This window comes from Ricinus communis, chromosome 5 (assembly GCF_019578655.1).
Source record: "Ricinus communis isolate WT05 ecotype wild-type chromosome 5, ASM1957865v1, whole genome shotgun sequence".
Taxonomy (NCBI): Eukaryota; Viridiplantae; Streptophyta; class Magnoliopsida; order Malpighiales; family Euphorbiaceae; genus Ricinus; species Ricinus communis.
Genome location: NC_063260.1, coordinates 8,876,040 through 8,901,943, shown reverse-complemented (window position 1 = coordinate 8,901,943; position 25,904 = coordinate 8,876,040). Strand labels below are relative to the sequence as shown.

Genomic DNA, 25,904 nt, shown 5'->3' with positions numbered 1-25,904 from the left:
TAGTTACAAGCCCTTTTAACTTACTTGAGCAATGTGAGATACTTCACCACAGCAGCACTCTTTAACATGCCAGCAGGGTGGTTAGATAAACTCGACTCATTTGAAAATCCAAGCAACGGTTTAAGGGTAGCATTAAAAATGATTAGATAAATGAGCTTCAAAACAATACATACTATGGAGGAATGAGAGTTTCAACATTTATTCATTTCTTTATTCTTGCTACCGTAGAATTACATATAGATTCTGTGATTATTTTATTATTTGAACCGCATTTATTTCTGGAAGACAATACTCGTCCTAAGATTATTACAGAGTGATAACCAAAGACGATAGTCTGTCCTACAGCTTGTGGCATCATCAACTCTGAAGTAGTTACTAATACTATGGCAGTATGACAGGTTCAATATTCCAAATATCCCTCGCATATTCATGAATCGTTCTGTCACTGCTGAAGTAGTATGAACCTGCCGTATTCATGATTGACATCTTGGTCCATCTCTGCCACCAATTACAAATGTCAGGAACACAAACGTACAGGAAGATTGTCCCAATTTATTTAAAATTTAAGAAAAGAAAAGGAGACGAACTAGAATCCACAAAGTTGATAATTCCATATTTATCTGATGGACAAGTGGGCAATCTGTGATTCAACAGTAAAGGAAATCATAAAGTAAATGTTTACTCACCTTCTGATCCCTATATGCTTTATCTACTTTCTCTTGGCATTCTAAATAGCTGGGGAAGTCCTTGCCAACAAGGAAATAATCACCACGGCCAAAACCTTCATTTCCTTCCAAAGACCCCAACAGTTCATCATAGTCATAAGTTCCAAAAACACCACTTCTGACAAATTCCTTCACTTCTTCAAAACGTGGGTCCGGAACAAACTGCATTAAGAGTTTTGCAAGATTAAGAAGTTAATTATCTAAAAACAAACTACTATGAAGAAAGCAATAATTATCCATTCATTATTTTTGTTGGTACTTTTAATGTTAAATGGTCTAATGCACGTAAAGCTGCTTGCATTTTCGAAACCTAGTTGCTGATCATGATAGCATTCAATCAACACTCAATGCTGGGAAGTGATCAGAACATCAATATAGTAATGTGGTTCAGTTGGTATACCTTCCCCTCGGCTCTTTCTTTCCTCAGCCCTGCAATCTCATGAGCTTTAGCCCCAAACAGGAAAAAATTGTCTTCTCCAACTTCTTTCCGTATTTCTACATTGGCTCCATCTAAGGTCCCAATTAGGACACAACCATTCATTGAAAACTTCATGTTGCTGGTTCCACTGGCTTCCATCCCAGCGGTACTACAAGGCAAGGGACAAATAGCTGTGACCACCAGGAAAGCTCTTTGCAGAATCAAAGAAAATCAAACATTTATCCAACATCTTCATTTATTACGTCCTAGGGGTTGTCATTGATTATTTGGTTTATGAATATGACTGCACCTTTGGAAGGTGCAAAGCTTGATAACAGCTGGTGAGATTATCACAACTAGCAGACCACCTATGATTGAAGTGATTGTGACTATGTTTTATAAAGGCATGAACAATCTTGAGGTTACAATCTCAACCATAGAACCCCAAATAAACCTATATGCAAGACATGCATAATGGAAAGTACAAGAATTTTTTCTTCAACAATCTAAACATGCTAATCTTATATAATGCCAGCAGTTGACAAGTTCAACATCCTAAGAATGAGATAGGAAGTCAGGCATCTAATGATTAATTTATTAGAACAAATAAAGAAACAAAGTTCAGTGGGGCTAAGCTCAGTCGAGCTTATGCAAAGCAGTGTCCTAGTAAAGCCAAAGCAAGTTTCATGACTAAGAGTTTATACATACAAAAACCTGGGTCGCAAGTTTCACTAGGTATACCTTCTGATTTTAAATCACTATATTGCAAGTAAATTTTGCAGAGTGCAAGTTTCATTGTGTTAGCCATGCTTCAGCCTAGGTGAAAACTACTAAAACCAGTATTTAGCAGCTCCAGGCATCAAGTCTAAGCAGAGATTCACCAAACTTGTATAAAACACAGGTGCTCAAGGTAAGGCAGTTCCATGATGCACTTTTGGAACCACCTCCATAACATATCATCCCAGAAGAAAACCTATGCAGCAAAAACTCAAACGCCAAATAAATGCAGTGTGACTAAATTGAAGTACCTGATATGCTGTGAGAGCTCACTTGCAGGAATAAGCAATTCAGCAACGCTAACATTGTAATTGGGGACAAAGACAACCTAAGAATTGGAAAGATAAATGAAAATGTAAATGACAAAATCCATGGTCCAGGGTAACAAACGACAAATAAAAACAGGCCTGAACAAATCAAATTAATTTGTGCCGGACCATTAGCATGACTTAAGTCACGTTAATGGGTTTGCCCTTTACATTACATAAACTCTTTTATATTCTTGTATCCACCCAATATGGGGCAACGTGCACAATCTGCAGCAGTAAACATTTCTGTTTGGTGATATAATGAAACTCATTGCAACTTGCAAGTGCCAACTGCCAAGTGGTCTGATTACATTTACATAAAGAAGCCTTTGGAGTTTAATGTTTCACAAAACCAATATTAAGGCAGAAAATAAACCCAGCAGACAATGTCTGAGAAAACTGAATTTTTTTTCTATTCAAGTATCAGCTTTTTTACTCTGTAGTCTCATCCCTGAGAAAATACAGAATTGCAATTCATCAGAGCATATTATGAATAACTTAATTTGAACCTAGAACTTCCGATCCATCCTATATGCTACCTAATGAGTCATCCCAGCAAACTTTACAAATCCAGCACGATAATTGACTTATTCTAGAAGGTGATTTGAACTATTAGTCAGCACCAAATACTTGAAGATTGTACAAACTAAAAGACAATAGCATTGTCATTCCAAATATAGTTGAATCCTATACATGAATTTCTTCCTCCATTTTTACTTGGTTTAGGGCTACATTATCAAGAAGGTCCAGAAAACCACAATAGCTAAAGTAAAAAATGTGAACTATCAGTAAATCATCAGCATTTCAACACAATATTGTAATTAGCATGATATGAGCATGCAAAGGATCGAATGAGATTTACTAAGAATATCCAGTTTCAAGCCATACCTTAAGTAAATCACCAATTTCAGGGTCATGATTAACTGTGGCCCCAACATCTGTGATAAATTTCACAATTCTCTTGGCTTGTAAATATGTAGCAAATGCCTTTCCCCCAAATATACAAACTCTTGGAACATACTCTTTTTTCCTTTCTGCAGCACTCATTTCTTTCATCTTCTTGTAGCGGTATACAATTCCTAGAATATTCAGCAGTTGTCGCTTGTATTCATGAATACGCTTCACCTGAACACAACAATTCATATCAACTATAAAGCAATTGCAAATTCACACGAAGAACAAATAAAATGAAGCAAGCTGAAAAATTTTCTTATTTATATTGACTTCCTGCATAGAATTCTCATCAGTTTCTTTCCCCTTTCTGAAGAGCGTAAATATATCAACATAATTAACTTTGTTTTTCATCTGAAATTCCTTGTATTTCAACTATTTACGAGGATAGATGATGCCTTACACTGTCATATTCATAGGAGTATGGACTTCAACCTCAATAATGTTACCTGGATATCAAACATTGCATCGGTGCTGACAGAATACCCTGTTTTTTCTTTGATTAGTTGTACAACCTTCATCTTATTGCTTCTTTTTGCTGCCCTCCACTGGGTTTGGAGATCCTCATTATCAGAAAACTACATACAAATTGGACAACTTTGATTAAGCTGCAAAGCAGTGATGTTATAATCAAAACAATGAAACAAACATTATCAAATATTTTATTGGTCTAGAAACTGGAGGATGATTTCAAGAGAGGACCACACATTTAATTCTGCAAGAAATATATCTTGCCTCTTAAAAAATGGGAAATGCTTATGGGTTGGTAGCTCATCAGAAAGTTCAATGAAAAAGTTCTATGACAAAAAGATATGGATTATGGCAGCATACGCAGTGAACAGCCCCATCATCCAAGTGCCAATCTAAAGAACTCTAAAGCTTTTACAAAACAGGAACACTGAATTTTTCATAGAAACTCTTCTCAAGTTCAATGGCATCAACCAAATTGTTAACATTGTAATATGTACATCATGGCCACTTACATCATTTTGAAAATTATGAGATTTCTAAATGAAATAATTAGGACAAGCAATCCTTAGAATTTAATAGACCTGGAGAGTTTTCCTCTCTTCCATAGAAATCTGAAGATTTCTAACATTAAGAAAATTTTGTACAAAAAGGTCAGACACATCTCTCGACCAACAATTTTTCCTTGCCATACTCAAGACAAGACTACAACTTACAACAATAAAGTTAAAAATAAAAGACAGGTAAAGATGTTTTGTGTGAACAATTTAGAAAACTAATATTGTATAGTGCACCAATTGAGATACATTCAGAAATAACAAATCTGGATATGGTAAATTACCTTTCTCAGTTCAGCCAGCTTTTCAGTATTTAAAACCCAGTCTTCAGAGCCAGTCCAGTCAGTAATAATTTTACTCAAATCTGGATTGCAGAAACGAATCCATCTTCTTGGTGTAACCCCATTTGTTTTATTTTGAAACTTCTTAGGCCACAGCTGCCAGGATAAGAGCAGAGAGGTTAAAGATACAAGCTTTTTGCGCAATAATTTGGAGAGGCACTTAAACCATACAGTTCCAGTAGTGTCGTTTAAAGCAGGAGATACCTGATAAAATACATTAAACACTTCATCCTTCACTATTTCACTATGTATCTCAGCAACTCCATTAACTGCATGACCACCTACAACACAGAGATTAGCCATACGAACCATCTTTGGTGGTGGTTCCACCACTGCCTTTTCCTTCTTTTGAGTGTTTTTGTTTTCAAGTTCATCTTTTCTTTCTGTTTCATCTTTGTTTTCTGACTCCTCTTTGCTTTCAAGTTCATCTTTTTCATTAACCAGCTTGATTTCATCATCAGCGTCTTCAGGTTCTTTAGTAGTAGAAGCAGCAGAACTTTCCTTGGTTTTAATAATTAAATCTGCAAAAGCATCAGGCAGATCTACATTTTCCAAAATCCTCATCTCCTTAAGCTTTTTGTTCAGTAGATCAAGATCTTCTCTACCATACTCGGAAACAATGGTGCGTATAAGCTGTACATTAGGAAATGGATAATTCAGAATTATGGTAACATACCAATGAAATAATTTTTTGTTTAACAAATCCAGTATTACCTCTTCATCAATCATTTCTATGATCTCAACATGTCGTGGTAGCAGTTTCTGCATAAGATCCAAACTCCATTTCTCCAACGCTTCTGGTAGGACAGTATGATTTGTGTATGCCACAGTTCTGGTACATAATTGACAGAATGTGATGTGACAAGCTATAAAACTTGAATCTAAATTTTGCAAAAGAATTTATCAAATAGTAAAAGCCAGTGTGCAAAGGAAGAAATAAATCCAAAAGAAATCCAGATTTCACCTCCTTTTTCCCAACTACATAGGTACTGCAACTTATATATTAGGTAACTCCCAAACTACAGAAGTTAAAGGGAGAGAGAACCAACAACTAGAAAGGTGAGTAGAAAACAGCAAGTACTACATAAGGAACAAACAGCAGGAAAAAGAACCAAAATGGATATCCATTTCGAATTCCATATTTCTAGCTTTTTCAAATTACTGAAATACTGAATAAACAGAAAGCCAAATGATTCTGCTGAGATGAAGAAAGGCCAATGCCAAACAGTCAGTCTAGACAGGAAAAAATAAAATGAAAAATGAAAGACAAAAATTCAGTTTGCACTGCATTTTTCAGTTTTTTTTTATCACTTGAAAAGCTGGACTAGAAAAGAAAAAAAGAAAAGAGAACTGCTGAGAAGAAGTGCTTGGATGAGATCCACTGACAGACATGACCAAAAGAACTCTTTCTAAATAAAGCCGAAAAAATCTATCAGAGATGTGTTGTCTCTCGGTTGTTGGATACTGGAAATATTAGTTGGCTCATACTAATATATAGACAAAATCCACTGATAAAGTCAATTTTCAGTTATATGCCCGTTGGAATCTTGGGCTGGAGAATTCAAATAAAGTCTCACTTTCGACCATTCTTGCATGAAATGGCTGCAAAAAAAAGACTTCGGGCTAAACCATTATGTGTTGTGTGTAAGATTTGAGGGGAGGGGAGTGGGGTTGTGGGACCCATGACTTTATTATTGCTCCCAAGCAATGGCCCCTAAGTCCACTACCAAGTAACAGAACAATAAAACAGGTACTATTAGACCTATTAGCAAAGATCCAGCTCTCTACTGATTATCTCAATTGTTCCAATAATAACCCTCTCATAGTGCATACGTTACAAGAAAAGCAGTATAATAAAATAATCCTTTGATGCTGTACCTTACCTTACAATACGTGTAGTTCAAACAAACATTAAACAGCTTACCTCTGAGTGATATTCCAGGCCTCCTTCCAGCTTAAACCTTTCAAGTCCATCAAAATTCTCATGAGCTCTGGGATGCAGAGTGTGGGGTGAGTGTCATTCATCTGAACTGCAACTTTCTCAGGAAATTCTTCCCATTTTACATGTGACCCAGATCTTCTCTCAAACCGCACAATAATATCTTGGAGAGAAGCTGAACATAAGGTGTATTGTTGCTTCAACCGAAGAATCTTGCCCTCCACCGAGTCATCCCCAGGATAGAGGATATGGCAAATCTAGTGTTAACAGAAAGCATTGATATGATATCCCTTTGAAGTTATATAGTTTTACAAAAGAAGTTGAAGAATGAAAAAGGTAAAATTTGATATAAAGTATACTAGTCTGCAGGATGCAGCACCTAAAATGTGAACAAACAAGGAACACAATTTTAGCCTATACCAAACAACGTAAATTAGAAAAGAGACTCTATGCAGCAAACAAGAACCAGAACAATGTATATGCTGATTTAATTTTGGGAATGCATGCACATGCAATTTCTTTGCCGGTCAAATTAAACCAGAGTCTGTACAGAATAGCGAACATAATTGTGAGAATATCTAAATACTCTGTAGCAAACGCAATATAGCAAATTCCCACCTTCTCAGCATTTGCTAGGGTCTCATATGCTTTAGTGTGATCCCCAGAATTAAAAGCAGACAGGTCCAAATCTTCTGCTGGAGCTTTAGTTGACCAAAGTCGCAGGTTAATAGTGGATTTAGTTTTGTACCCTGGTATCGGGACATCGTATGCCACAGCCTTTATATCTTCTCCTCCAATCCAGTGCTTTCTTCCATCCGATCCAGAAACTACCTTGCCATAAAACTTTACAGGATATGCCACATCGTTTCTCACTATTTCCCATGGATTGCCCATCTACAGAAAGAAAATTTAATAATTAGTAGAAACAGAACCAAAGAAACTCCAGATAAGCTTATGAACTCCTTGACATATTTAAAGGAATCACCTGAAGGAAAAGATAATGACTAAAAGAAAGCATACCTCAAGCCAATCTTCAGCAACCTCCTCTTGACCATCTTTTGTGATGCGCTGTTTAAATAAGCCATACTTGTATCTTAATCCATAACCCCATGCAGGGTAGTTCAGTGTAGCCAGAGAGTCCAAGAAGCAGGATGCAAGTCGCCCAAGACCTCCATTTCCAAGTGCAGCATCAGGCTCCTATTATCATTTGACCAATGAACTTAGCTCTTTAAACACACCTACTTCTATATGAGTGCATATAGACACGGTGTCATTTTTCTCCTGTAACTATAGATCATTTAATAGATAAAATAATTGGGGGGCTTTAAAGCAGGCAATTCAAAATAGCAAGGAAAAATGAAAACTACTTTAACACTATAAGGCTGTGAGCCTGCTAATTGAGCTTCAGATCTAGTGAGTTAATTTAAAATATTTAGCAAAATATACCAACATTATGTCTTAATCAGTGATACAGGTAACTTATACTGAAATAGCTAAGAGAACCTTACCTGCCGAGCTACATTTTCCAAATTGTGCCCAAGCTTGGTCAAAGCCTCTGCATAAGCGCCAGTCAGCTCCAAATTACCAACTGCATTCAGCAATGCTCTACCCTACAAAATGATATCATTATTAATCAATAATGCTTTGTAGACAGTAAATTATTAAGTTTAGGAATCAAAACCGGAAATCATAACAAACCTGTAGAAATTCCATTGACATATAATAAGCCTGTTTCACATTCAACTTTTCATAGTACTCATATGTCGAATTCCAATTTATAATAAGAGAATCACGGACACTCTGTGCAGTTGCAAAGAAAGCCTTTGGAAGCTCAAATTGCTCTGGAGAAAATGATGGTGTGAATTCTGCATGGTATTTGATACTTGAGGCAATAGATGAGGAATCCAGATTAAAAAGACTCCGGTTACTTGGCGCTGCTACAACCAAAAAAAAAATCTAACAATTATGGGCAGTATTAATGATATTTACTATAATACAACACAACGAAGCAGATATTTAGGGAAAAGAAGATTCCTGTGAAGCTTTGGTTTTTCTTTTCTTTCTTTTTTTTCTCACATGGAAAGAGAGATGAGATAGATAATAACACATAAAGTTAATCTCTTTGTCTCTCTAGATTAATTTAAAGAAGAAAAGAACTCCAAAATGGCTTATAGAATTGAGAGCTAAATTAGCAACAATGAAATTCGCAAATTTACCATGTCAGCATCAAACAAGTAGCATGCATTGATTAATCAGTAGCTTAACAAAACAACTCAAAACATGAAGACATCCAAAGCATTAATACGCTAAGTCGAAAAGAGAATTATCCTAAATCAGACAAAATCATGTAAGAAAAAATAACAATAAAAGACGCACCTTCATGGGAGAGTGAGTCTACGATTTTGGTCTTGGGCTCAGTGGACACATTCTTAACAGAAAACGACGTCGAAACAGGGCGTGACCTAAAGGTTCGAATCAACAACAGATTCGATCTCCATTTGCTGCTGCTTTTAGCACCAAAATGAACAAATCTCGAAACACCGCTACATTGCCAACTTCGACACAAATGCGAACCAGTGCCACTGCTACTCGCCATTCTCTCTCTCTCGCACTCTCTCTAGCTCTCTCAATCAATGATCGAATAATAAGAGTAGTGTGTACATATATATAACACTATATCATTGAGAGTGCAATGGTAGAGAAAATAACTTTGCGATCTTTTCACTTCACGGTTTTATAATAATAATAATAATAATAAAGAGGGCCCACGTTCATAGCGCCAAAGCGGTCGATTCACAAGCCCATTTTCTCTCTGCCATTATTGAAAAGCTTTGAGTTCGGATACTCTGTCATTCATAACAGTATTCCGGATATCCGAGTCCTCGTGACCTCTGAATGAAATGTTGTGGATTATGTGTCGATCTCTGATTGGACGAGATTTATGAGACACGAAGGTTAGTGCTGCTTTCGGTAATAGTGGAGTGAAAGAAGAGAGTGTGATATTTTTAAACTTAAATGTGCATGGATCGTACATTTGTAGCAATGTGATTTGCTGGTTTTAAGATTTTCTTTTTTCTTTTTTATACAGATGGCTTAAAACTTGATCCAACTTTATAATTAAAATTATAATTTTACCCACATTAAAATATATATTTAAGTCTAAAGAAACTTTAGTTTTAAATAAGATTATTAATTTTTTTTCTTAATAGATAAATAATTAAATTTTTACGCTTTAGGATTATTTTTATTAATGCAAGTCAAACATGCTACAAATTCTTAAGGTTACTTTTATTGCAAGTCATGCTACAATTCCTTATATTTCTAAATATGACAATAAAATTATTACGAGAATAAACATTGCATAGTAAAATTCATTACAATTCATAAATTTACTTTTCTATCATACCTCTCAAGAAAGATATATCCTCCCGCGAACACTTCCATTATTTCTTAAGATGTTGAGGATCACTAAAATTCTCTTTCTCTTTCTCTTTGTAAGAAGAGAAAAGAACTTTTTAGCTCATAAGTTAGCTAGTAAATGTTTAAATTTTATTAGAGATGGTGCTTTATCTTAATTAAATCCTTTTATATTGAAAAAATAAATACTTCCTGAAGAAAAGAGTTTAAGAAAAGTAAAAAAAAAAATATATATATATATATAATATATTTAAGAGCCAATTTCTTCTTTCTTAAATTTAAAAAAAGAGAGTGTGGTTAAGTCATTTTAGAGCGAAAAGATAAATTAAAAAAATTTATCTTTTGCATATATTTTCTACAATAATAATAATAATAAGAAAAAAGGATGACTTAAAGGTTGTTGACGAAAATGATACTAGCTGGTGCTATTCTTTTTAAAATTGCACACTCCTCCAATGTGGCATTTTAAATGTAGAGTCTGATATCAAGTTTTTATGTCATTTTATAGCTTTCCTTGCCAATTACCATCATGCATTCCATTAATTTCAATAATATGTTATGCACTCCTTTCACCACAAACCCCTAAATGATTGCCACTTTTTTCTATCATATACTTTTTTATTTTTGACGAGTGTTGTTTTAACCATTATTTTATAGAGAGTATCAGTATTTTGATATAATTAGTCTTCATCCGTGTGATGCACGATTGTTATTATTATTTTAATTATAAAATTAAATTGATAGATATAATTTAATAAAAAATTTAATACTTAATATAAACTTATGATATTTAAAAAATAATAGTAAACTAACTATTTTTAAATATTCTTATTTTCTTAAGATTTTATAATTTTATTAGTGTAATAATATAAAAATTATTTTAAGATATTTATTAATTAATTTTAGTATTATATAACTTAATGATATAATTGATATTACTATTTTTAGGATTAAAAATTTATTATATAATTTAAAATCGATTTATTATTAAAAATAATATTAAAAATATAATTTTAAGATGTTATTTTCTAAAATTAGAATTATTAACTAATTAAAAAATTAATTTATTAGTTAATATAATATTAAAATATAATTAATATGCTATTTTTTAGAATAGGATCAGTATTCATTATCTGATTGAAAAACTATTTATTAGTCAATATAATATTTAAATATAATAAACATGTTATTTCTTAGGATTAGAGTAAATGTTGAATTAGGAATACAACTTATTAATCAATAAATTAATAGAAAAAATTATAAGATTACATATAAGCTTGAATTCTATGTGTCAAAAATAGTACACATTAAAATAAAAATTTTACATATAAAAAATTAAGCACACATATCAAAAAAAAATTAAATCTCATAAATTAATATATATATAAATTTATTAGGTAATCAAACATTTGAGAGATCCACTTTGTTTTAAAAATTTAGTATGGATGCTAAAGTTTCTATAATATTATTACCACTCAATTGGTAGCAATTTTTTAATAAAATGCAAATGAGCCGAGCTTTTGAATTTTTAGGATATGTTTAATAAAAATAAATTGAGTTTGAATCTTAAATCACTCAATTTTATTATTTTAAATTTATTTTTTCAAAATCCACTCGTAATAGTTTAATTTTAAGTTTGAAAAGTTCGACTTAGCTCAAATTCTAGCTCCATCTTAAAACAATTATGAATTTTGTTAATTAAAAATAAATTATCTGCAAAGTAAAATATTTACTTAACCTAATAGTGAAAATAACAATCAAAAAGAAATCTTGAAGTAAACATCATTAATAAAACAACAACAATCACTAATTAAAATACAATAAATTCTATAGTTTGTATATTTTCATTTAATGTGAACAGTAGATTAATATTCAAATATTTATACTAAAAATATAAAATAAAAATTTTACGAATTAGTTATTATATATTACTTGCATTAAGTTGGACCATTCACGTCAATAATTATAATATGTGTATATGTTTTAGCAAATATTTATTTCGTTATATTTTATTTGTTAAATTATAGATATTTATAATAAACATAATATTGTAGTAAAATATATATTAAATAAATATATTATCTAATTACAAAACAAGTTTTATTTCTAAAATCTTAAGGAGCTAATTTTGGAGCTCATAAATAAACTAATTCATGACTCAGTTCTTAAAATTTAAAATAAGTTAGTATATGGTCTCGTGAGTTTAAAAGCAAGCTAATAAGTTAGTATATGGTCTCGCGAGTTCAAAAACACGCTAATTCGAAAACTGAAATAAGTTGAAGACTAATAAAAAATTCAAACTCAGCTCGATACAAGTTTGTAAATTGAAATAATTTTAGCTCGTTTAACTTAATAAATGAACTCAAATCATGTTTTGAATTTTAGTAGATTAAGAGTAGCTATTTTCTACTCTCAAATGTATGCTAAGTTGTGTTTCTTTTTTTGTTAGGTGTTTAGTTCTCTGCAATTGAGCTATAGTGTAATTCAAACATTTTTTAAAAAATATTAAATATATATATAATAAGAGTTATTTATTATTAAAAAAATAACTGATATTAAATATAAATTGGCGAAATAGACTGAAACTATATGTAGATATCAAACAAATTATAGAAACCCATAAAGATGAGCAAGTTTCCTGTTTTTTACACTTTTTAAAATTTAAATATATGATTAAAAAATTTTAAACGGATTAACTATGAATCTCTCTGTTCTTTTTAATTTTCAGTCTATATAAAATTAATTCTAAAGAAAGTGAAAAAGAAATTTCGAACTCCATACCACCTATATGGGGCAAACTACAGGTCGTTTGTTGCTCTTACCGCTTATTATTGGTGACAATATCTCATCCATCGCAATCCCAATAAATAAATAGAAACCAAATCTCACAACTTTATTCTCAAAACGACCTTTTTAACCCACAAAGCATCTCAACGTCAAACAGAAGCCTTCAAGTACATCTACATTCATTCCCTCTTAAAACCCTCACTCTCACTATCAAACAAAAAGAAATGGCCTCTTTGCCTCATCACCACCATCCCTCCCACCACCACCAGTGCCAACCTCCTGTCCCCTCCGCCCCCATCACCACCACCACGTGCTGCTGCTGCACCTGCCATTACAACAATCGCCCATCTCCACCACTCCAACAGCTGTCAATTGACCCACTTCTTCAATCTCTTGCCTATCTTCTCCAACAGCAGGAGCAGCAAAGTCCCAATCTTTCCTCTCCTTACTCTAACAATAAACCCCATTTGCACAAAAATCATAACCAACGATTACATTTTCAGCCACAAAAATTCAACTTTCAACACTTAAGTGAAGAACAAGACCAAGATACAAACTCTTTTATTCTCTCTTCTCTTCTCCAACGAATCAAAATTCTTGAGTCCTCTCTTCAACAGTTTTCTGTTTCTAACAGACGTTGCCATCATTCTTATTCTTTGAGAGAGACGGCGGCTCGTGTTATTCAAACCCATTTTCGTGCTTTTCTTGTTCGTAGATCAAGAACCCTAAGTCAGCTACAGGACCTTGCTTCTATCAAATCCAGCTTCAATGCTATGAAATCGTCCGTTTTGAATAACACCCATTTGAGTCATGCAGTTGTTTCTCATAGAGCTATGGGCTTGCTGCTTAAAATTGACTCTATTCAGGTATATTCATGAACAGGTCTTTCTCTTTCTCTTTTTTCTTTATATATATACTTTTAGAGATTTTTAAGTTCTGAGTTTTGTTTGTAGGGTGGTGATCCTATGATCAGAGATGGAAAAAAGTCAATTAGTAGAGATATAGTGAGGTTTTTGGATTTCATTGATGGGCTTCCAGGTAAAGGGCAAGGTAGTTCATTATACAAACCTGTTAAAAATGTGAGATTTATTAGGAAGATGAGCAAATCTAGGGCTTCGAATTCCAATGTTGGATATGAAGATTTAAGTAGAAATCAGAAGGAAATAGTGGAAAATTTGAGTGAGAGAGTTGAAAAAATTCGTGGGTTTTCTAGGGTTTATGAAAATGATGAGGAAGATGTGGAACTTGAAGGGTTTCAGGAATTAATTGATGATGATGAAGATGAAGAAAATATTAAGGTTTCAAAGATTAGAAACGGGATTTTGGTGAAAAGCAATGGTAGTAAACCAAGAGTGAAGAAATCTGTGAGTTTTGATGAGGATGGGAATGTGTATAGGATTTTCAGTGACACCCATGAGTCAGTTTTGAATGGAGATGGTAGTTTCACTGATGGGAGTGATTCTAGTGATGATCATGGAGAGACTCTTCAGAAAGATGAAGTTGTTCAGGAGGAGAATCCTGCATCCTCACAGAGCAGTGATGCTGAGAGGAATCATGTAAGGAATTCAAGAAGTGGTGAATACTATGAAATTAGCAGGTATTGCCAGGACCAAGATGGGAATTTAGTTTTCTCTGCTCCAATGCCTGTGAAGATGGAATCCCGAGCTGATTTGATGAAGAAAAGAAAGGCTGTGAAAATAGTTACATAGGACAGGAGGGCCATTTCTCAGGTTTGACATCTCAAAATCTTCCAAGTTTTGTAGGTTGTCCCATTATTCCACATTTTTAATCTAATTGTCAATTGTTGGTGTAGATTAGCAAGTTCTTCATGTACGGACGTGTTGGTGGGAATTTGTATTTAGCTGATTGTAGGCCTTTCCTGGGTTTATGTGGGATTTGTGAGTGTAATTTGTTGTCTTCTCTAAAAGATTTTGAAGTGTAGTGATAGCTCTTGCTTTTGCCTTTGTAATAGCTAGGAATGCTGCAAGACTGGAGGATCTTCCCATAGTTTTTTCCCATTATACTCTTCAAGTCTGCAAAGCAGCTGCCAGATTTGAGAGTTAATGATCTTATTAATATCACAAGTCATCTCCTGGAGGAGATGTTCTAATTGCAGGAAATCACGCCTTGCAGCTTGGTTCTGACTAACAGTCTTTAAACACTAATAAAAATACCTAGTTAGTTCTGTGAAACAGTTTCTCAGACAACCTTCATAGACAATGCTTTCTCTCTCTCTCTTTTTTACCTGAAACAAAGTCATTCATTGACAAGGAAAGGATTACAGACTAAGAGCTAGGAGATCTTCTAACCAAGCTAACTGTCTACTGAGATCTCCACAAAAGTCATTACTTCTAAGGGCTTGTTTGACTAGAGCATCAGCCACCCATTACAATTAGAAGGAATAAAATATCAGTGAAAGCTAGAAAAAGAAGCAAGACTAGTTATATCTTCCACAAAAATAGCCAGCTCTTGAGATGGAATGCTTCTGTTGTTAATTGCATCATGGTAAAATGCCACTCAAATGTTTTCCCTTAGCAGCTAGAACTACAAGGGACTGCCTCGTAGCAGCAACTCTCACCTCGTACCGTCATAAATATAATAACAGATGTTTTAAAGCAATGGAGGCAAGTAATTTTATAAAAATTTGTTATGGTCTATAGGGATAAAGAAAGGATCACAAAGACCATTACAGACGAAAGACGTCAAAAACAAATCTGACCATTACAGCCGAAAGACGTCAAAAACAAATCTAAGGACGAAGAAGAATCACAAACTAAACTCATTGCAGCAGAGACAACAAGAAGATAAAAAACTAAAATATCGCATTGATGAAACTACTAAATGACCACAGTTGCAAATCCTTATAATACTATTCACATCTTTTATTCACGATTTAAGAATAAGAGCACAAAGTTGTAAGCATGGTCACAAACTCCTGAAAGAAAACCTTAATTTAGGGGAATGTCATTCTCCTGTCCTGAGTGGACTGGCTGCACAAGGAAGCCTCTGGTTTTCATTGTCCTACAGAAGGAAAACAACTCTCTATATGTTAATATCAGTCACTTAAGTTCAATAAAATATCATCAATACTGTATGAGTATATTGAGCTCATCATTAATGTATTCTGTTCGGCCGAACAACTATGGACACGATGACCAAGATAGTTGCAACTAGTGCATAACCGAACCTCATTTTATGAGGACTGCTGTGATGTTTAATTGGATAATGTTATGTTCTGTATGCCCTTCTCTTGCTGTAGCTTTTTTGGTGGTACGTAGTGCTTACTAGCTCAGAACAGCTGTCTACCTTACTAGAAATTGCGTTCTCATCCTGACAGCTACTGCTGGCCATTGTCTCGAGCTTTTGTCCATTGATGGCATTTTTCTTTGCACTAACGATTTTGATCCTAGCCTCTCTTAAGGCACTTAGTGCCACCTTAAGACTATGGTCAGATGCCATTCCTTCCTCTACACATTTAATTGCTTCTTGATATAAATGTGAATACTTGCCTCTTCTAGAATTTCCTTGTATCTCAAAAGAGGATTGCACATCCAATATAGCCTCATCCTTGGCATTTCTGGTCCAGCGCTTTAGAATGTAATGTTGTGGAAGCACAAATATATTTGCAGCCTTGAATATGGCAATCGCATGTCTGCATAGGATCCCATCAAACTCGAACATCTTGCAACTGCATTTAGCTGCTTGTTTAGACGTATTTAAATCAACAAAGTAAATTTGTTGTTCTTCGTCAAATCTTGCTACCTCATATCTGCTGGTTCCTTCATCATTGCTGAATAACTTGACAGCAAACAGAAGAGATTCAAAAATTTCATTCTGAAATACAGTAAACAATCTTCTTGTGTAAATTTCTGCTGCTTGCTTTTCCATGGGAAGTGGTGTCTTCAATATAGGTTTAGTGTAAAAAGTCTCAAACTCTGCTTTTGCTTCTTTCTCATATCGATCTTCCAAAGCCTTATAATATTGCTCTGCAAAATCTTGGAAGCTAGTCCTTGCATTCACATAACCATCAAAAAGTGAATTTACACTTCCACTGCGCTGGGCGGCATACATGCCAGCAAAAAATGTGTCTCTTACATATATTGGGACCCAAAGCTTCCGATCAAAATAAAGTGACTGAAGCCATTCATTTCCTCTAAGACTGTACTTATCGAGTAGCAACTCCCAAGCAGATTCAAACTCTTCTGATGTCTCAGTTTTATTAACACATTTATCAAATTCCACTTGAAATGTCTTTGGAAGCAGAGTGTGTGCATGCCCCATTTCCTTTGGCATTTTGCTCAAGATGTGCCACTTGCAATATCGAAGCGTAGATTGTGGGAAAACCCTCTCCACTGCTCTAGTTATGGCAGGATTATAATCAGTTATGACTAATCCTGGTTGCTGTCCGGACATAGCCTCAAGCCAAGTTGTGAAAAGCCAAATGAAAGTAGATTCTGTCTCATCTGTAAGTAATGCACAGCCAAAGAGCAGAGACTGTTTATGATGATTCACTCCAGTAAAAGGTGCAAAAGGCATCCTGTACTGATTCACCTGATAAGTGGTATCAAAAGCTACCACATCTGAGAAACTTCTGTATGCAGTTCTTGATCTTGTGTCAACCCAAAAGACACTACTCAGCCTATCTTCTTCATCTACCTGTATTGCATAATAAAATGCACGATCACTAGCTTGCATAACCTTAAAAAACCCAAGAAGACTTTGGGCATCTACCCCAAAAGTGCTTAGTCGTCCTCTTCCTATATAATTAACGCAATTCTGTGAACTGAATAACGTTTTGCCAACATGATTACTGTCAACACTTGCACAAGCATCCAAACCTATCCCACCACAGCTGCTGAATGAGTTGCTTAAACTATTCTTTCGATCAAATTCCTCTTTATGTAACCTAAGAAAATGTCGCATTGCTGGAGTCACCATCTCATGATTATGATTCTTCTCTACTTTTGCGACATGCCATTTCCCATTATCTCTTCTCCTCACAGTCATTAGTGCCTTGCAACCTTCTCTTGTAATAGGCCTTGCACGCCTCCTTTTTGTTTCATCACCCCCAGATTCCACAGTTTTCGCATGCTTCTCTCTGCGAAACCCTTCTTTAGAACAACAAAATTCTCTTGATATAATCGAGTTATCTTTCTTTGACCGGTAATATGTATTCACACGAATACTAAATCCCATTTGCTTAGCGTATGAATTGTAAAAATTCCTTGCATCATCTTCTGAAGCAAACTCCATTCCTAATGCGGGCTCCATAATCCCACCGTTCAAGGACTGAGAGAACTCAACATTCACGTTATCATCATCTTTATTAGTATCATCCAAGACTATCGGTGCATCAACATCCTCAACCACACAATATTCATCACCTTCCTCTTCCAATCCCCCATAACAATCCACTAATTCTTTAGCTTCAATTGAAGGCGCATGGTCCATGCTATGCTATCTACTCAATTCCAAAACAAAACTAGAAACAGAACAAAACCCAAACCGAAAATGCCTTAAAAATAAACTCCTAATTAGTAACAAGTTGCATCAACAGTTACAAGGGACAACCTTTTCTTGCACAATAGCAGTGTGTCAATCTCCAGTTATTTCAGTGATAGCTAACATTTTTCACATGCCAAATATGTATGAACTATTAAAGATTGGTTATTGGACATAATGCATGGAACCCAAGGCAACACTTCCATAAAAGGAAGTACTTTTACTATACAATTACCATATAAAATTTGCCTACAAAAGCTTTAACAAGTAAGAAACCCAGAAACCATATCAGTATTGACATTGTATAGAGAGCAAAAGCAGAACCTCAAACTTCAAAGTTAGTTACCTGTAATATGTTATTATGTGTGCAAGAGAGAAAAAGAGAGACGAGGACCGTATAACGCCGCCGCGGACCAGAAAATATTTGAGGACGCTAATTACCATCTACAAACCTCCTTTTGCTCTCTTTGTATTTTTTCTTTTTTTAAAAAACTTTTTAATAATGAAGTAATACGAGTAAAATTGAAGTGGATAAATGGGGGCCACTGATGGTTTTATTTAATGGAAATTTCAGTAGATCCTACGGTTTGTGATTTTTTGCTGGTGGTCACAAATTGTACACCTTTTTCTTTTTGTTTGATAGGATAAATAGTACATATAACGATGCAATATGTACCCATTCTTTTATCCAAAAAAATTAATAATAGAGAAGATAATTTTTTTATTTAAATCAAATTTGAATTATTCACTAATATATATATATATATATATATATATATATATATATATATATATATATATATATATAATACTTAAATTTTGATCATCTAATTAATTTAGTATTTTATTTTTAATTTATTTAATAAAAATTTAAATTTTATTTCAATAATCTCTTAAAATTTTTAATTTTCAACCTAACAGCATTAAATTCGGTTTAATAATAATATTAAAATATTATACATAATATATATAGAAATATTAAATGAAGCTTTGTATTAAAAATATTTAGATATTATAAAAAATATATAAATCTATCTATATCAAAATATCAAGTAATTACAATTGAGGTGTGCCAATATGCATTTGGAATTATTTTGAAACTTTTATACAAAATTATGCGAAGTAACTATGAGAAATCAAAAAAAATTGTAATGCTAAATCATCAAATATCTTTCTTCAGCACTTAGAGTGATATGTCTCTTGTAAATCTCTTATTCTTTTAATTGAAGAAAAGAAAAGTTAAATACTAATTACCCTTGTCGCTTCATCTAATAAATGAGTTGATTTTTATATTTTTTTATTATATTAAAATCTCTTTGAGTTTAATAAACTTAATTACTACTCTTTCTGTGTTAGTCAAAAGACTAAACTAGTAATTTAAAATTATAATTTAATTCTTACCTTATTATCAAATATCAAACTCGTTTAAAATTAATTTTATTATCAAATTAGAGGAAAATGTTATTTTTTAACACAAGTTAGTTTTAATGTTTAATTAAAATAATAAATCTAATATTTTTTTCTTACTTTAATTTTTATTTTTAATATAATTTAATTCAAGCAAATCTAAACATTTTAAAACTATTTATATTTACAATAATATTATTAAATTACTATATAATTAATTTTAGTTATTAATATACAATAAATACTTTTAGTTAAAAATATCATTCTATTATTATTTTTATTATATATTATAATTTAGACTAATATAAAATTAAATTAAACAATCATGTATGAATTTAGTGAAATAATCTAGACACCAAATTAACAAATTCACTATTAATGAAAGAGATCATGATAATCTTGTATGTTAAGAATGAAACTCTTTATGAACCATTCAAATGATATTAATACGAGTAAAATTTTATAATTTAATTTTAGTGTTCAATAAAAATAATGAATTTTAAAATTTATTTATTTAAAAATTTAAAATTAATTTTTATAATAATTTAATAATATAAAAAATAAGTGTTTTTAACAAATTTGAATTTTTTGAGTTAAATTATACTAAATAATAAAAGATATAAACAAGTAAAAAAATATTAAATTTATTATTTTGATTAGATTTTATTATAATTTAAATAAAATATTAATTTTTAAATAAATTTAATATTAATAATAAGTTTAAGTATTAAATTAAAATCTTAAATTACTAATTTAATCATTCACTTATATGAAAAAAAAATAGTAGTTAATTTTATTAAAATTCAAGGAAGTTTTAATGTAATAAAAATGCAGAGATCGAGCCATATATTAAATTAAATTTCAAAAAATAAATAGTAGTTAACCCAAAATTATATATTTTATAATCATAAATAATTGTTAAGTAAAATAATTGCAACCGACTAATTAAATAATTCATCCTTTGTGTTGAATTAATTGATCTTTTAATAACATTTAATGAATTAGATTTAAATACTAAAATGTATTTATTTTTATATGAATCTTCTTGTTTTATAATTGTATACAAATGATAGTTTAAAATATTCTTAAATATAAAGTCGAACTTAAAATTATACCGGAGTCCTTACTATTTTAATATAATAAAAATTATACGTAATATATATATATATATATATATATATATATATATATAAATATAGACATACACACACCTATAGGCTTGTTAATTCGTGAATTATTTGAAATCTCCAAACATTCACAAAAGAGGCTCTAAAACATCTCAAGAAATCTTCAAGTCAACCGTAACTTTAAAATACAGTTGGTTAAAAACATTGTTCATGAATGGCGCCAAAAGAACCCAATACCTTTCTCTTCTAAAACACTTTGCAGCCACTAAATCTCTTACTGAAACTAAACAACTCCATGCCCATACCATTACTGCCTCCCTTCTGGAACCCACCTCTGCCCATCTCCAGTCAGGTCTTGCTCGGTCGTACATGCATTGTGGGTATGTCTCCTATGCACGTAAAATGTTCGATCAATTGCCTAAACCAAGTGTACTCTTATATAATAACTTGTTGACAATGTATACATACAGTAAACTTTATTTTGACGCACTGAAGGTGTATTCTGAAATGCTTCGATCAGGCTATTGCTTCCCAGATAACTATACATACCCCGTTGTTATCAAGGCGTGTAGTGAATTGGGTTTGATTGAATTGGGTAAAATGATTCATGGGCAGACTGTGGTATCCATGTTTGGTTCTTATATATATGTGAATAATTCTTTACTGGCAATGTATATGAACTGTGGACAGAAGGAAGCTGCAGAGAGAATTTTTGATGTAATGAAAGAGAGGAGTGTGATTTCTTGGAATATTATGATTAATGGGTATTTTAAAAATGGGTGTGCGGAGAAAGCTTTGATGGTTTTTAATCAGATGGTTGATTTAGGGGTTGAGATTGATTGTGCTAGTGTGGTTTCTGTGTTGCCTGCTTGTGGGCATTTGAAGGAATTGGAGATGGGAAGAAGGGTTCATGCAACGGTGGAAGATAAAGATTTAGGAAATAAAATAGCAGCAAGAAATGCATTGATTGATATGTATGCAAAATGCGGTAGCATGGCTGAAGCAAGATTGGTTTTTGATGGGATGGATGAACGGGATGTGATTAGTTGGACTTCAATGATTAATGGGTACATTCTGAATGGTGATGAGAAAAGTGCATTGACACTCTTTAGGACCATGCAGATGGAGAGAATAATACCCAGTTCAGTCACTATAGCCTCAGTTCTTTCAGCTTGCATTAATTTGAAGGATGGCCGTTGTTTTCATGGTTGGACAATGAGGCAAAATCTTGATTCAGAAATTATTGTAGAAACTTCATTGATTGACATGTATGCAAAATGTAATCGTGTTGACCTTAGCTATGGAGTTCTTAGAAGAACTTTAGGAGAGAGAACAGCTCCATGGAATGCAATGCTCTCTGGGTGCATCCATAATGATCTTGCAACTGAGGCAATAACACTTTTCAAGCAAATGCTATTAAAAAAAGTTGAACCAGATGGTGCAACATTTAATAGTCTGCTTCCTGCATATGCCATTCTTGCTGATTTGCTGCCAGCAAAGAATATTCATTGTTACCTAAAGAAGACTGGGTTTCTGTCAGGTTTAGAAGTTGCTACATGTCTGATTGATATATATTCTAAGTGTGGAAGTCTAGAATCTGCTCATCGAATTTTTAATGCCATCATCCCCATAGGTGTGAGGGACATTTTTGCGTGGAGTGTTATAATTTCTGGTTACGGAATGCATGGACATGGTGAGACTGCTGTTTCACTTTTTAGACAAATGGTTCAATCTGGTGTGAGACCAAATGAAGTTACGTTTACTTCCATATTGCATGCTTGCAGTCATGCTGGTTTGGTGGATGAGGGTTTGCAGTTGTTTGAACTCATGCTTAGAGACCTCAAGACAACCCCTCATGATGATCACTACACTTGCATTGTTGATCTGCTTGGTCGTGCTGGTCGATTAGATGAAGCTTATGATCTAATTAGAAAGATACCTTTTATTCCTAGCCACTCTGTTTGGGGTGCATTGCTTGGTGCATGTGTAATACACGGCAACGTTAGAGTGGGAGAGGTTGCAGCACAATGGCTATTTGAGCGCGAGCCAAATAACACTGGAAATTACGTACTTCTGGCTAAACTTTATGCTGCAGTGGGAAGATGGAAAGATGCAGAAAATGTGAGGCATATGATGAATGATATAGGATTAAGAAAAGAACCTGGCCACAGTCTGATTGGTGCCACAAATACATGAAATGGCAAGATTTTGTAAAAGTAAACGAAAAAGCTTGTCATCGGCACACTAATATATCCATGGAAACATGATTGCTTCATCCAAAAAACATGGGTGACCACCCAAATTGGAAGGCATATGGTCCCCATAAGTGCTAATCATTGTTCATGAAATCATTTGATTAGGTTTTATGAAGTAGGTCTGCTAACCTTAGAATTCCTTCAGGATGGAATAAGGAGGGCCATTCTTTTTAACTTATGGACATGATGAATCAGATAAATCAATGGTGCATCAAGTCAAGAGCAGAAGATATCTGTCAGGGGAACAATTTTACAACAATTTGCATTTTTTTTTCTCTTTTCCTTAAATTTATAATGGCTGGAATGTGACTCATATTCTCTTGAGAAACAGGATTGGCTAGAAGCGAAACGTGCATCGTTAATATTCTGGAATGTCTCAGGTTAGCCTCGTCAGGAGGGTAGATTGTATCATATGCCTAAATAGCAGGATTGACTCGTGAACTGGCTGTATCATATCTTGGGGGATTAGCCGTCTTCTGAGGTGGTTCAGATTGCGCATCACCATATGAGAGAGTTGATGTGAAGCACCATGTAAGTTTTAAAAGTCCCCCACCACGGTTCCTTTATTATATTGCATTTTAGACATAAGGAACTGAAATGCCTATCAAGCATTATTCAATTAATTTATGTAGTTATTCGCCTAGTTTCCTTTTAGTTACCAAGTATTTATATTATATGCATCTTTGTATTATTTAAAGTGGTGATTTGACGAAAACATAGATGTCATGATGTGCATGTTGGAGTTGAATATATTTTGGTTTAAACCAAACATAGCAAAGTTGACTGCTTAAAAGGATGGTTTAGTTGACACAATTGATTGTGATGTTTGGACAAGATGCATGGCATGAAATTCTCTCTTAGTTGCTTGTTGAATTATTTAATCTTATTATTAACGTCATTTAGTTTGAACTGTCAATGGTAGGCTCTTGAACCTCTCGTCAAGGTGACCTAGTCTTAGTGAGATGAGGCCAAAGACATAACTCAATTACCTGGCTTTAGCTAACACTTGTATCTGACTTGCATGTAGCTTTGATCTAGATAACAGCACCTGGTTTCATGTTGTCTTGCAAGGGGATGAGTCAAGTCTTTATATAATAGTCTAGCATTTGGTCAGCGGATATGCTTTCCACAGCGTTTGATTCCAAAACTGATTATGATGGTGATGTTCTGCTTTCCTATCAGAACTTTTTTAGTCTTGATTTAGCATACCATGACATTAACTTTGCTGGAAAAACTTACCTATAGACCCAGTCAAGTTGAATGCCACATCCATCAAGTGTATGACACTCGTCCAATCACTTGCACTGTATGTATTACACCTTTGCAAATATGAAGCATGCACATCCATTGGCGGGGTGTAATACAGTCTTGTAAATGGCAAGTGTTTGTATTGTGGCAGAATCACAGTTAAATTTTGTATGATATGCAAATATGGAAACTGTTGAAAAGAATAGGCAGCAAATCCTAGGACATATGTATTGAAAAAAAATGCAATTATTTTTGTTAGAACGCATTTTTAGACATCTGAACTTTAATTATTTAATCACTTTTAATATTTTAATTTTTAACTAATGTAATAAATACTTAAATTTTATTTTTATTGCCTTCTAAACACATCTCATAAACATTTGAACTCTGTATTTTGACAGCAGTTAAACATACATGCACAATAGATATGAACGTATTAAATAAAGTTATATATAAAAAAGCGTTTACATATTACATAAAAATAAACTAAGATATCGATTAAATTTTATCAAAAATTAAAATATTAAAAGTGATCAAATGACCAAATTCAGGTATCTAAATATGTATTTAGCCTCATGACTCCATTTCTTTTTCTTAGTAAATGACAGGGAGAATTTAAAGTTTGAAAGAAAAGACAAACAAATAGATTTAGACAAATGAACAGCATGTAGTAAATGTGGAGTTGGATAAATGTAGATCTAATAGACTGAAAGGATTTGATGTTATGGTTGTTGCTGGCATGTAATAATAATCTATAGCATTTGTTTGACCCGGTGCTTGCAGAGTAAGGTATCCAAGTGTCAACCGGTTCTTTTAATTTAAACCTTTGTCTCCAACTCACAGCTACAACTCATGTCCCCACTTTCTCGTCTTGTTTTTTCACTAATTCAGAGGCTTTCTGTAATGGGGCCACGTTACTGTATAGCAAGTTTCACATTTTTTTATGCAGCTAAGAGATAGTTGGATATATATATATATATAATATAATGATGCTCTGTAATAAACTTTATATTAGAGATATGTTTAGTTAAATAATGGTGAAGCCAACCCAACCCTACATATTAAAATTTGGTTGATAGAATTAATGTCAATCATCATTATATGTCTTGATGCAAAGATATTGCAACCCTAGAATTAAAATACTATCTGTGTATTTGTATTTGCCAATGCCATGACTTGGCTACTGATTGACAAAGAAAATGGTTCTTGGCACTTGAAATCAAACTCAATCATTAAATATTGGAACTGTTAATCGGTTCCCATTTATTTGGGGATGGGTGTTGCAGAAATATCACCCACTGCTGCTTAGGCAAATGACAATTATTTGGCACCGACAGAGGATAAATGGGGGGAAAGAAAAAAGAGGAAACAAACATGTACACATGTGCATCTATCTTCCAATAGTGTTATTTGCCTAACCAGCAACTTCAACCACAAGTATGCATACTAAAAGAAAAAAATCAATAATGTTTTTATTTATACTTGTTAATTTATTTGAAATTATGTCTTGCATAATGTAATCCCACACAATCAATTTAATTAAAAGAAAAACCAAATTCAATAATATTATTCTATATGTTTATTATTTTTATTTTAGTGAAACACTATTCAAATGAAAGTCATTAAAAGCGGCCAATCAGAGAGTGACTTGGATAATATTGATATTAGTAAGAAATT

The 25,904-nt window shown here is 33.1% G+C and overlaps 4 protein-coding genes across 5 annotated transcripts; 2 read left to right on the top strand and 2 right to left on the bottom strand.

The window, feature by feature from the left end:
• Nucleotides 1-183: 183 nt before the first annotated feature.
• Nucleotides 184-9,225, bottom strand: LOC8258020 (alpha-1,4 glucan phosphorylase L isozyme, chloroplastic/amyloplastic). Of its 2 annotated transcripts, none has more exons than XM_002526039.4 (15): nt 8,861-9,225; nt 8,183-8,421; nt 7,993-8,094; nt 7,505-7,681; nt 7,103-7,378; nt 6,470-6,741; nt 5,260-5,377; nt 4,750-5,178; nt 4,489-4,641; nt 3,629-3,757; nt 3,117-3,353; nt 2,172-2,248; nt 1,126-1,312; nt 687-887; nt 184-498 (listed from the first exon to the last, which is right to left on the bottom strand). In XM_002526039.4, the coding sequence occupies exons 1-15, from the start codon at nt 9,078-9,080 to the stop codon at nt 382-384; spliced, it is 2,934 nt and encodes a 977-aa protein (XP_002526085.2). In that variant the 5' UTR covers nt 9,081-9,225; the 3' UTR covers nt 184-381. The 2 variants fall into 2 exon arrangements, with proteins under 2 accessions (XP_002526085.2, XP_015579024.2); XM_015723538.3 differs by having other exon boundaries at nt 8,183-8,418; nt 8,861-9,221.
• Nucleotides 9,226-12,791: 3,566 nt separating this feature from the next.
• On the top strand, nt 12,792-14,635 carry LOC8258255 (BAG family molecular chaperone regulator 8, chloroplastic). The gene is made up of 2 exons (XM_015723521.3): nt 12,792-13,554; nt 13,642-14,635. Exons 1-2 carry the CDS (start codon nt 12,913-12,915, stop codon nt 14,395-14,397), a joined length of 1,398 nt encoding a protein of 465 aa, XP_015579007.2. The 5' UTR covers nt 12,792-12,912; the 3' UTR covers nt 14,398-14,635.
• Nucleotides 14,636-15,296: 661 nt separating this feature from the next.
• Nucleotides 15,297-18,662, bottom strand: LOC112535854 (protein FAR1-RELATED SEQUENCE 5). The gene is made up of 2 exons (XM_048374874.1): nt 18,537-18,662; nt 15,297-18,170 (listed from the first exon to the last, which is right to left on the bottom strand). The coding sequence occupies exon 2, from the start codon at nt 18,137-18,139 to the stop codon at nt 15,917-15,919; it is 2,223 nt and encodes a 740-aa protein (XP_048230831.1). The 5' UTR covers nt 18,140-18,170; nt 18,537-18,662; the 3' UTR covers nt 15,297-15,916.
• A 2,152-nt stretch (nt 18,663-20,814) lies between these two features.
• Nucleotides 20,815-23,792, top strand: LOC8258252 (pentatricopeptide repeat-containing protein At5g39350). The gene has a single exon (XM_015723528.3). The coding sequence runs from the start codon at nt 20,935-20,937 to the stop codon at nt 22,918-22,920; it is 1,986 nt and encodes a 661-aa protein (XP_015579014.2). The 5' UTR covers nt 20,815-20,934; the 3' UTR covers nt 22,921-23,792.
• The last annotated feature ends 2,112 nt before the right edge of the window (nt 23,793-25,904 follow it).

Bases quoted from the DNA above. Each gene is read 5' to 3' on its own strand.
- LOC8258020 (XM_002526039.4), bottom strand. From the start codon at position 9,080: ATGGCGAGTAGCAGTGGCACTGGTTCGCATTTGTGTCGAAGTTGGCAA. The intron at 8,095-8,182 runs GTTTGTTATGAT...ATCATTTTGTAG, and splicing joins TGTCAATGGAATTTCTACAG to GGTAGAGCATTGCTGAATGC. The intron at 4,642-4,749 runs GTATCTCCTGCT...TTATCCTGGCAG, and splicing joins TGTTTAATGTATTTTATCAG to CTGTGGCCTAAGAAGTTTCA.
- LOC8258255 (XM_015723521.3), top strand. From the start codon at position 12,913: ATGGCCTCTTTGCCTCATCACCACCATCCCTCCCACCACCACCAGTGC. The intron at 13,555-13,641 runs GTATATTCATGA...TTTTGTTTGTAG, and splicing joins TTAAAATTGACTCTATTCAG to GGTGGTGATCCTATGATCAG.
- LOC112535854 (XM_048374874.1), bottom strand. From the start codon at position 18,139: ATGGACCATGCGCCTTCAATTGAAGCTAAAGAATTAGTGGATTGTTAT.
- LOC8258252 (XM_015723528.3), top strand. From the start codon at position 20,935: ATGAATGGCGCCAAAAGAACCCAATACCTTTCTCTTCTAAAACACTTT.